This window comes from Garra rufa, chromosome 16 (genome assembly GCF_049309525.1).
Source record: "Garra rufa chromosome 16, GarRuf1.0, whole genome shotgun sequence".
NCBI lineage: Eukaryota > Metazoa > Chordata > Actinopteri > Cypriniformes > Cyprinidae > Garra > Garra rufa.
Genome location: NC_133376.1, coordinates 11,616,145 through 11,628,834, shown reverse-complemented (window position 1 = coordinate 11,628,834; position 12,690 = coordinate 11,616,145). Strand labels below are relative to the sequence as shown.

Here is a 12,690-nt window from a genome sequence, read left to right as displayed (position 1 = left end):
GCAATAAGTAAAACAACTCTTAACAAACACAAGCAAAGAAATTATAAAACAACTACTCGGTCTGGAAACACGACATGCAACAATTGCGGAGGACATTTTCCACATGAAGGTGGACAGAAAAATTGCCCAGCAAAAGGAAAAATCTGCAAAGGCTGTGGAAAGCTAAATCATTTTCAAAAATGCTGCAGGTCAACACGCTATACAACCAGTAATTCAAATCCATGGAAGCCCAAATTTCAAAAGGTAAACACTGTGCACACAGATGACACGGCATGCAACACACATCCTGCAGCATCAGCAAGTTCAGATGAAGACTACGTATATGTCATACACACAGTTCAACATACACAACAACCTCAGTTACAAGTGGAGATCGCAGGAGTGCCAGTGAAGGTCATCATAGACTCTGGCGCAAGCGTAAATATTGTCGATACCGCTGCATATCAAAAGCTAAGACGCAACATCACAATAAACCCATCTGATGCAAAGATTTTTGCATATGGCTCATCCACTCCACTGCCACTGAAAGGAAAGTTTCAAGCCAAAATTAAATCCAACAACCAAGACGCAGTAACTACATTCTACGTAATCGATGGTCACTCTGGTTCTCTGCTGAGCTACAGCACCGCAACAGAACTTGGAATTCTTCAAATAGCCAGAGCAGTGTCTAATCAACCAGTTGAAATTCCCACTGTCAATCAACTACTAGAAGAGTACAAAGACCTTTTTCAAGGCATCGGAAAGCTAAAAGATCTTCAAGTGAAGCTACACATAGATGAGTCTGTAAAGCCAGCCACGCAACCACACAGACGAATTCCGTTCCATATCAGAAAGAAAGTAGAACAAGAACTTGAAAAACTTGAAAAACAAGGTATCATTGAAAAAGTCAGTGGTCCAACGCCCTGGGTATCACCCATAGTTGTGACACCGAAACCTAAAAATCCTGACAGTGTGCGCATATGCGTGGACATGCGACTGCCCAATTGCGCCATCCAAAGAGAACGTCATATCACCCCGACAGTGGATGATCTGATACATGATTTAAATGGAGCTGTATGTTTCACAAAACTGGATCTGAATGCTGGATATCATCAGCTTGAACTACATCCAGACTCCAGGTACATAACGACATTTACAACTCATGTAGGGCTCTGGAGGTACACTCGTTTGAATTTTGGAATTAGCTCAGCTGCCGAGGTTTTCCAAAATACAATTCAGCAAGTTCTTCATGGCATCCCAAATGTCAGGAACATGAGTGATGACATCATAGTCTACGGAAAAACCAGAGAAGAACACAACGCCAGTCTGCAAGCTGTATTCAAAAGACTCAGAGAGAAAAATCTCACCCTCAATGAAGATAAGTGTGAGTACAGCAAGAAGAAACTAGATTTCTTTGGATATGTGTTTTCAGACAAAGGAATTTCTGCAGATCCGAAAAAAATAATAGCCATCGAGAACCTTTCAGCCCCCCAGAATGTGTCCGAAGTACGCAGTCTGCTTGGAATGACAACATACTGTTCACGGTTCGTTCAGGACTATGCAACAACCACACAGCCGCTGCGTGAACTTATTCGGAAAGATCACATTTGGAACTGGGGACCGGAACAACAAGCAGCCCTGGACAAGTTGAAATCTCAACTCATCCAGAATGCTACAATGTCATACTTTGATCCAAGGAAGACATCAACACTTCTTGTTGATGCAAGCCCAGTTGGTCTTGGTGCGATACTGAGTCAGCCAGGCACAGACAGGTCTGGTGACAAAGTAATTGCGTATGCCAGTAGAGCGCTCACATCTGTAGAACAACGCTATTCACAAACAGAAAGGGAAGCTCTAGCAATAGTCTGGGCATGTGAACACTTCCACTTATACCTATATGGCTCACACTTCACAGTCATTACAGACCACAAACCATTGGAGCTCATTTTCAATAACCCTCGAGCATCTCCACCAGCCAGGCTTGAACGCTGGAGGCTGAGATTGCAACAGTACACATTTACAGTCCAGTACAAAGCGGGAAGAGGCAATCCTGCTGATTACATGTCGAGGCATCCTGTGGACGGACAACACACAGACTGTTCAGAAAATGCAGAAAGTTACGTCAACTTCATAATTGACAACACAGTTCCAAAAGCAATGACCTTGGATGAAGTGCGACGTGAAACAGGAAAAGACTTCATCCTGCAGACAGTGATAAAAGAGCTGAAAGGAAAAGCCTGGACACATGTGAAACAGACCATGTCAGATGCAGAACACGTAAAGCTAAAATCGTTCCATAAGCTGAGACATGAGCTCACAGTCAATGCATTGCAAGATATTGTCCTCAGGGGAAACAGACTCGTGTTACCTGCCTCTCTGTATCAAAAAGCCATCCAACTTGCACATGTGGGACACATGGGCATCGTGAAGACTAAACAGTTGATAAGAGAAAAGGTATGGTTCCCCGGTATCGATGCAGAAGTGGAGAAAGCTGTGCAAGGATGTATTCCATGTCAAGCAGCCACACTCCAACATCATACAGAACCCCTTAAGATGTCTGATCTTCCAGCAGAGCCATGGATGGAAGTCTCAGTAGATTTTACTGGTCCCTTTCCGTCTGGTGACTACTTGCTGGTAGTAGTTGATGATCATTCCAGATATCCAGAAGTGGAGATAGTCAAGTCTACAGCAGCCAGTGCTGTGATTCCCAAACTGGATAAGATATTCTCAACCTTTGGCATACCTGAAATAGTCAAAACCGACAATGGCCCACCATTCAATAGTCACTGCTTTGCAGATTTCAGTGCGTATCTTGGTTTCAAACACAGAAAAGTAACTCCTTATTGGCCTAAAGCTAACGGAGAAGTTGAACGGTTCATGCGAACACTCAAAAAGACAATCATGACCACGAATGCAGAAGGCAAACCATGGAAGCAGTGCCTGTATAGTTTCCTAAGAAATTACAGAGCAACACCACATGGAACCACCCAAAAGTCACCAGCAGAATTACTATTCGGCAGAAAGATCAGTACCACACTACCCTCAAATCCACAGGGCAGGCAAAACACTGACCTCAGCAACACTGACCACACTGCAAAACAACGAATGAAAAGATATGCAGATCTTCGGAACAGAGCAAAAGAATCCAGGATCAAAGCGGGTGACGCTGTACTCTGCCGACAACCCGTGACAGGAAAGCTGACAACTCCGTATGAGATGAAACCGTACAAAGTGATCAAGGTCAAAGGGTCGATGGTGACAGCAAGTCACCCAGGAAGATGCATTACGAGAAATTCTTCATTTTTCAAAAGACTTCCATCTCATCTCACAGTTGAGCGGAATGAAACCTCTGATGATGAAGATGACATCAGAGTACAAACACCAGATTCAGATGTGCTCCAGGACAATGTACCACAAGACACACGGCACACTACCACCAATCTGAGACACTCTGAATTTTCAGATACCCCTCGATACTTCCTTAGGCCAAATCATAGGGCCCCAAGATATCTGATTGATGAAATTTGAAATGTTGTTTCTTTCAACATGCTGCTACTTGTAGTTCATAAGTATTGATTCGCTTTGTTGAACGTTTCAGTTCTCATGTTTTAACAGTGGTAGCTTGATCTAATATAAGGACCTTAATCCTAGTTTGTAATTTGATTATATTGCATGTAATCTGCAATTTAAGATTCTGTGTTGCAAGTACATTCTCGATCTTGAATAAGGGAGGGATGTAGTGTTTGTATGCAGTCCTGTTCCATGTTTTCTGTTCAGCACCCTACCTCTGATGTAAGCACGTAAGCACGTCGAGAGTGAGGAAGTAATCAAGCTTGTGTAATGGATATAGAGCATGTGAAGGATATAGAAAGTAAACTGCACGTTCGATAACAACCCTGTCTGTCTACGCATCTTTCTTTTCTTATACCAAAGAATGCTACAGCAATAACTAGGCTTAGAAATAGTGAAAAGGCCGTTAAGTATTTTTTAAACAAACTATGAAACGAAACTATTGCTGCTCAGTACAGGTGAAACAATTCAGCACCATGGACAGCGATGACACATTCCAATGTTCCAATCTTAGCTAATTCAAAAGCAACTATGAATAAAGAGTGATCTTTTAAGTTAGAAAATTAAAAAAATATATCCTGCATAGTAAATCTGTAAATATATATACACACACAATTTGATGATAATAAAAGAGTTGTTCAATATATTTCAAATACTCTTACCTCGCCAGAATCCCTCCTCCTGCGATCTGGTATCACTAGAGTATTTCCATTACTGCCCGGGACTATAGTAGAGCCGATACTCATTCTAGGTCCAACTAACATGTACCGTTTGTCTCCAGATCTGTACTGGATGCTGTGACACAGAGTCCCGTCATAATTTGTATCCTGTAAATACTTGGATGTATAGTCTGTCGATTTAGAGCACTGCATTATAATCAACACAATGATGCTGATTACAAAAAGCACTGAAACCGAGCCCAACGTGATGATCAAATAAAATGTCAGGTTGTTTTCCTCTTCGTCTTTTACTGCGTTTTTCACATCAGAAGCTGCAAAAGCCTCTTTGGGCTCCACAACTTTGACAACCACAGTCGCTGTTGCTGAGAGTGAAATGTTCCCATTGTCTTTGACCAGTATAAGCAGTTTATGCTGGGCCTCGTCCGTTTCTGTGAATGAGCGAAGGGTTCTCATCTGTCCTGTATAGCGGTCCAAACCAAACAGACTGTGGTCACTAACTTCTTGCAGTGAGAATAATAACCAGCCGTTGTATCCTATATCTGCGTCATAGGCTCTGACTTTCGTCACCAAATGACCTGCGTTCACATTACGGGGAATCTCTTCCACACCCTCAGCAGAACCGTTAGCACTGACTGGATATAAGATCACTGGAACATTGTCGTTCTGGTCCAGAATGAACACGTTTACTGTCACGTTACTGCTCAGAGATGGAGTTCCAGAGTCTGTAGCAACAACTTGGAATTTAAATGTTTTAACTGTTTCAAAGTCAAAGCTCTTCAGTGCATAAATCCCCCCATTTTCAGAGTTAATATTAATGAAGGATGTATATTTGTTTTCCTCATTGCTTTCTCTAAATATGTGATAGCTAACCATAGCATTTTCATTAGAGTCTTTGTCAGCAGCAGACACAGAAAATAAAAATTTGCCTGGGACATTGTTTTCCATCACATAAAATGCATACGGGGAAAATGAGAACTCTGGACTATTGTCATTTACATCTGATATCAGAACAGTTATAGTTTTCACAGAAGACAATGATGGCTGTCCCATATCTTTTGCAGCTAATGTGATGTCATACTGAAATTTTGTTTCCCTGTCTAAAGGTGATGTAGTAACTAATGAATATGTGCTGTGCTGTGAAGAAGGTATTAGTTTGAAAGGCATGTCATCTTCTAAAGAACAAGTGACTTTGCCATTGAGTCCAGAGTCTACATCAGAGACACTAATCAAAGCCACTGTAGTACCAGGTCTAGAATCCTCTGGAATGGAGTTTGAAAATGATGTGACCTCTATTTCTGGAGCATTATCATTTACATCAACTATCTTTATGGTCACGCTCTTATCAGTAATCAGTGGAATTACTCCCTTGTCAGATGCTTGTATATCAATCTCATATCTGTCTTTGTCCTCATAATCTAATAGCCCCTTTACTGTTATCTCACCAGTGATGGTATTAATATCAAACAACTTTCGTGCTTTACTATTAACACTTTTACCAAATGAATACACTATCTCTCCATTTGGGCCCTCATCCAAATCTGTGGCGTTGACCTGTATCACAGTTGTACCTATAGGTGCATTTTCATTCAGCATGACCGAATAAACATCTTTTGTGAATACCGGCAAGTTATCATTTATATCTAAAACATTAATAGTTATCTCCATTGTCCCTGTTTTGGCAGGCTTTCCCCCATCGACAGCAATTAACTGCAGTTTAATGTTTCGAATAACCTCTCGGTCTAAAGGCTTTTGTAAAATCAAGATGGGAATTTTACCGTCTTCTCCACGATCTTTGACTTCAAGGCGGAAATTATCGTTATGACTGAGTTTGTACTGATGCACAGAATTACTGACACTGTCAGAATCGCGCGCAGCCTCAAGCTGAAATCGCATACCGGGAAGGGAAGATTCCCAAATCTCTAAATGCATCTCGCTCTCAGGAAAACTGGGCGTGTGGTCATTTATGTCCAGAATCTCAATAGTTATATAGTGGATTTCAAGCGGATTTTCTAGAGCAATTTTCAGATTAATTAAACACGGTGTGCTCTTCTCGCACACCTCTTCTCTGTCTATTTTACCGTTCACATACAAAACACCGTCATTCTGATTCACACTGAACATAGACTCGCCTGAGGTTGAGACGATGCGAAATCCTCGCTCTTTTAAACTTTTATGATCTATGCCCAAATCCTTCGCAATATTTCCAACAGCAGATCCGTCCTTCTGCTCTTCTGAGATGGAGTACTGGATTTGCGATCGTGCTATCGCACCAAACATAAGCAATGCAGCCAACAGAGTGAATTTCGCGTGCTCCTTCAGCCATCGAGCGTGTCTTCTTTGTTCCATTTTGCAGATAATACAGACGAGTTCTACGTCAATTCCTCTATATCACTCGCTCGACTAGATTAAACATTTCTTTTACGTCTAAAAATTGGCATTTGCAGAAGAAAAAAAAATCGCTTAATAGCAAAAGCAAGAAACGCTAAATCCACCGACCAGCAGGAAAGACCAGCAATAAATGCAGGAGGAATAACAGTATTTGACGTCATGATCCAAACTCTAGGTTTACACTGACACCTCGCGATCTTACAGCTGTAGTGCATTACATTCTATTGCACAGTAGCTATACATCAAAATGCACCAAATATGAGAATAACGCAATAAATACATATAATAGCAGCAGCAATGCAGCAAACAATCAGTGGCGCCACCACGGTTTAGTAGCATCAGTTATGCATTGCATCCCTAATGCACAGCCAGGCAGGCAAGCCGCTCTAGACCTTAGATAGCACACAGTAGCCAGCCCTCTCCCCCATTGTGGCAAGCTTTAGGCTATTGCGTGCGCATGATCTCGCAACTTTTCAAACGGCGCTGAAGGCACGCTCTCTGCTGCCCGTCGGGCTCGGGCTGAACTTGTATTAAGCTTGTGTGTATTTTGATGAATATGCCGATTAAACATATCCACCCAGGTAAAAAAGTAGTATACTTTAGTGTATTATAAATATGGACGAAGTACATGAAGTATAAAACAAGTATGCTTCTACTTATTGTGCTTTATTTAAAGAGTATTTAATATGTACTTTTTAAAAGTATACTTCAAAAAATATGTAATTAAGTTCAACTTAAGAGTCCAAAAAGTAAGTATACTAATTTACCAGTAATCAAATTATTTTTTAAATGTACTTTTTGAAAGTGTACTTTGTTGTTAATGTATTTTAAATTGTCTAGAAGTTTATTTTTTTAAAGTGTATTAAATTTGACATAGAGTGGCAATTTACTGTACTTATGGAAAGTATATTTTTTGGAAATTAATTGTTAGTATACTTTTTAAACTGTACTATGATCTCACTTCATTAGAAGTGTGACTTCTGTACACTTACCGTACACTTACAGTACACTCTTAAATAAGTGTATAAAGCACTAAATATAGTTAGGAAGTGCATTTGTAGATCACTTGAAATATTACAGAGGCATACTAAATTAACAGTTTATAGTAATTAGAAGTATGATAGCAATATGCACAAACTGTATACTTAAACACAACTATATTTGCACTGCAATGCCTTTTTAAGTGTATTTCCATTAGAATGGCGATACAATGCAATTGTACTGTAAATGTGCTTAATTGCTCATGAATCTTGATTTTCATTAGTGTATTTTAGTGCGCTTGAAGTCTAAAAAAAGTTGTTCCATTTTAGTATACTATTTACACTAGAAGTGTAGTCAAGTAGATGTTAAGTTGAAGTTAATACATAATTGAATACACTTAACTATACTTGGATTTAACGAAAATAGTACACAATGTAGAAAATATACTTTAGTACACATTAATAAAGTATATTTTTAATATAATTCTTTTTCACCTGGGCATGCTTTCTTAAACATTTGAAATGAATTTGCACCAGTGATGCGCGGGCTGATCCAAAATGAGCGGGTGCCTGTGGTCACCCGCGGTTACTAGTCATCCAAAAATATTTTTAATGATATCGTTTGAATGGTCGTTTGAAATAAAGATGCCTTTGTAATTTATATAGTACTAGACACAATTTTCTATGAAATACATAGACCTAAACTTTATTGGCTGAATAATATTTAGCCTACCTTTTGAATGTTGAGCATTATTAACTGTTGAATAAATGCTGAAGCGGGACAAAATGCCCAATTTCCCAACACATTGAACTGAGCAATGCCATTGTACCATTTTAATAGGCTACTTTTAAACGCATATAGTTCAGTAATGTCAGCTTTATGTATTTTCTGAGAGGGGGTGGAATTTTTGTTGGGAAAGTCGTGGGAGAGACGCACACTTCGATTAGACTGGATAAACACACGCAGCATCTTAATTGCTAAGAAAATGGTATTCTAGGTCTGTTTAATTTCCTTAATTATAAAATTTATATTATTAATATTCTATTTTAAACGTTTATTCAAGCAATAATTTATAAATTATCTCATGTATGCTTGTTTAAAACCAGGGATTAAAAATGAATTCCACGTAAAAGCTCTATTTTTTCTTTACATTTCCAGAGAGCGAAACGAACGAAATTAAACATTACTTAATAAATTCAAAGCACTATAATTTCCTTATTCATTTGATACAACTATTAATATAGAAAATAATATTATTTTGTCATATTCGTGATTCCTGAATTTATATATGAGAACTGCGTTTTGAAGTGCATTCGTTATGTTTGTATAAGAAAATTTGTTAACCTAGCCTATTAAGTTGATTTAATATTCTTGATCATTTTTAGAAGTTGTTAAAAAAAAAAAAGAAATAGGTCTATATATATTTAAGGCTATAGGCTAATCTTTTTCTTAACTTCTATTAGGCTACACTGTAGATCGAAATAAAATAATTCTTGATCATATTTAACATCGAATCACTGAAAATGAAACTTTTTAAATCTGTATAGCTAAAGGAAAGACAAAATAAATCACAAGAACAATCCGTATTTTTCTTGTAATCAATAACATTTATTTTGACAAAATTAATTAATGCCGAATGATGTTTGACAGTGAACGCATCTCCACCGCAGCCAGGGGCGGACTGGCCATCTGGACAACCGGGAGAATTCCCGGTGGCCTGGCAGCCAATTTGGCCCGCTGCCATTTTTTACATTTATATTTTATTTTCATATTGTTGTTGTTGTTTCTGTTGCCTGTCGAATGTACTAAAGGGATCATTTCCAAATTCGCTATTCAGTAATAAAATTCTAATAAATCGTAATGACTGACAATGCAATTCGCCTCGCGCACGGCTCCGCTCCTCCGCGTGTCCGCCAAAAGAATGCAAGACTCGAATGGAGCGCCCAGGTGGAGCAGAGAGGCAAAACTGTCCTGTTCAGAACTTAATTTATAGGTCAGATACATCTGTAAATAGACTATTGTAGTTTTCACATTGTTTTATAACAAGTTTAGAGGGAGCTGTTATGAAGCAGACGGGACAACAAGGTAAGTATAATACAAGTGATGTTTATTAATATTAGCAGCGGTGCCGGAGGTGAACGGAGATCCTGTGATGGTGAGTACGTGATAGTAGGAAGGTTTCTGAGCCGGTTTGGAACTTGATGGGAATAACAGATCCTTTTCTTTGTAGGTGGCGAGACGGGAGGATTCCAAGAACGATCGAAGGAGGTATATTTGAGAGTCCGTGAGTCCACCAACCTCCGCTGACGTGGAAGTCAGCTTACGGCCACACACCACTGACGACTGGAACTGAGAAGACACAGAAGACTGGAACTGGAACGAGACAGAGTTCAGGTAAGTACAATCAGGTAGATATTTTGATAGCGACACTCAAATGAGAGAGACACTACAGTCCGCTTTCGTGGGAAAGAGTCAACGAGCCCGGACAGTGAGTGGTGTGTGGCGTGCGTTCTTATAGTGAGGAGGATGATAGCGGACAGGTGCGCGGGTGATTGGGTCCAGGTGACGGTGATTTGTGAAGATGAGTTGCGTGAGGAACGGCTGATACGTGACATATGGCCCCCCTCCCGGAACGGCGCGTCCTCGCGCCGAAATGGATACACCAGCGGAGGGAGGGTGGGGGTTCAGGAGGCGGGTGAGGAGCAGGTGACGAACTGGAGATGGACATATGAACTGGAACGTGAGGCCAGGGTGGAGTGGAAGGAGCCAGAGTGTAGTCATAAGTAGGAGGAGCCGGATGATGGTCCAGAGCCCAGCCAGGATGACACCCCAGGGCGGAGTCGAGGGAGGGAGGAGCCATGGTGGAGAACTGGTCCACGACACCCTGGGGATGAGCGACGGAGACGAAGCCTCTGGGGAAGATGAGCCAGGAGCAGCCGAGCAGACGGAGAGCCAGGGTGACACCGCAGGTCTGGAGGGCCAAGGTGACGCAGCAGGCTCAGGGGACCGAGGCAGAGCTGGGGCTCCGGAAGACCGCAGTGACACCGGAGCGACAGAGGACATAGGCGGAGCTGGAGGGAAGGAGGAGCCTGACGGAGCCGGAGGGACGGAATGACGAGGTGAAGCCGGAGGAGTGGAGTCCTTAGGCGACGGATGGTCAACGACTGACCAAGGCGGAGCCGGAGAGACGAGGGAGCCCGGTGGAGCTGGTGGGATGACGGGCCACGGTGGAGATGAGGGAGCCAGGAGCCAAGGCGGAGCCGAAGGGTCGGAGGACCGAGGTGGAGTCCAGGACTCGGAGGATGTAGGCAGGGACTGGGGAATGATCCGCCTTGGCGCAGCTGGAGCCTGGATGTCCCACGATGGCACCACACTCCTAGGTGGCGCTGCCTGAGGGTGAGCTGTGGGACAGACGGGCGGCAGCGGAGACAGGGCTGGAGGACTGGCTGGCTTGCGTGGAGGCGGGAGAGGGAGGCTGGGTGGGAACTTTGGAGACCTTGGAGCATTTGACGGAACCAGCGGAGATTCTGGAGAACTGGACGAGACCGGAGAAGACTCTGGATGACTGGACGGAACCATCGGAGACTCTGGAAGACTGGATGAGACTGGCGGAGATTCTGGACGGCTGGGCGGAACCAGCGGGGACTCAGGACGGCTGGGCGGAACCAGCGGGGACTCAGGACGGCTGGGCGGAACCAGCGGGGACTCAGGACGGCTGGGCGGAACCAGCGGGGACTCAGGAGGGTAGGACATTATTTCTCCAAACCAGTCAATTAAATCTGCTTCAAATATCTCCAATAATTCCTCATAATATCTTCCACAGCACAGTCTCAGCTCACCCTCAGGGTTAGGAGTGTGGGCGGGGCTTTCCTCCAAGCCCTCGATCTCCACGAGTACTCCCACGGTGACGCTAGCCGGCTCACACACCTGGTCAGTCGAGACGTCCTCTGTCGCTTTAAATACGGCAGATCTTTGCGCTGCGGCTGCGGCGGGCTCTGGCTGGTGCTCCGTGCTATAGGGTGATAGCTGCTGGCTGGGCTCTGGATCGGGGTTGCACATGCTGCTTTCTGTTTTCGGGTCCGGGCTTCTGTTATGAAGCAGACGGGACAACAAGGTAAGTATAATACAAGTGATGTTTATTAATATTAGCAGCGGTGCCGGAGGTGAACGGAGATCCTGTGATGGTGAGTATGTGATAGTAGGAAGGTTTCTGAGCCGGTTTGGAACTTGATGGGAATAACAGATCCTTTTCTTTGTAGGTGGCGAGACGGGAGGATTCCAAGAACGATCGAAGGAGGTATATTTGAGAGTCCGTGAGTCCACCAACCTCCGCTGACGTGGAAGTCAGCTTACGGCCACACACCACTGACGACTGGAACTGAGAAGACACAGAAGACTGGAACTGGAACGAGACAGAGTTCAGGTAAGTACAATCAGGTAGATATTTTGATAGCGACACTCAAATGAGAGAGACACTACAGTCCGCTTTCGTGGGAACGAGTCAACGAGCCCGGACAGTGAGTGGTGTGTGGCGTGCGTTCTTATAGTGAGGAGGATGATAGCGGACAGGTGCGCGGGTGATTGGGTCCAGGTGACGGTGATTTGTGAAGATGAGTTGCGTGAGGAACGGCTGATACGTGACAGGAGCTAAGGCTAACAATAATACAACCCTTACAAAAATTAACCATGTTTTCACTAAAAACCAAAAACCATGGTTACTATAGTTAAACTATGGTAACCACAAATTAAGAAAGGTTTTGCTACACTTTATGGTATTTGTAGTAAAACTGTGGTTATACAACTTGTAATCAAAATCCAAAAAAAAAAAAAAAAAAAAAAAAAAACTACTATACTTTTACCATAGGCCTAAAAAAACATGGTTAATTTTTCTAAGGACAAAACAAGACCCATGACAATGCAAAAACGTGTTCAGTATTAGGATTTTACTAAAATATATTCAAGATGTAGCTATTATTGTAGGCTAACAATTTTGGCATTTAGGCAAGATAAAACAATAGCACATGGTCCTAATGTAATACATTTCTATAAAAAGGTAAATTGATGTTCAAGAGATAACCTTTAATTATTTTGC

General features: G+C 42.3%; 1 protein-coding gene and 1 pseudogene across 1 annotated transcript; both read right to left on the bottom strand.

Annotated features, from left to right (window-relative positions):
- Nucleotides 1-4,187: 4,187 nt before the first annotated feature.
- Nucleotides 4,188-6,687, bottom strand: LOC141288050 (protocadherin alpha-3-like). The gene has a single exon (XM_073820169.1). The coding sequence runs from the start codon at nucleotides 6,573-6,575 to the stop codon at nucleotides 4,188-4,190; it is 2,388 nt and encodes a 795-aa protein (XP_073676270.1). The 5' UTR covers nucleotides 6,576-6,687.
- A 5,412-nt stretch (nucleotides 6,688-12,099) lies between these two features.
- The window catches only part of LOC141288049 (protocadherin alpha-10 pseudogene), a 3,241-nt pseudogene continuing 2,650 nt past the window's right edge, over nucleotides 12,100-12,690 (bottom strand).

Bases quoted from the DNA above. Each gene is read 5' to 3' on its own strand.
- LOC141288050 (XM_073820169.1), bottom strand. From the start codon at position 6,575: ATGGAACAAAGAAGACACGCTCGATGGCTGAAGGAGCACGCGAAATTC.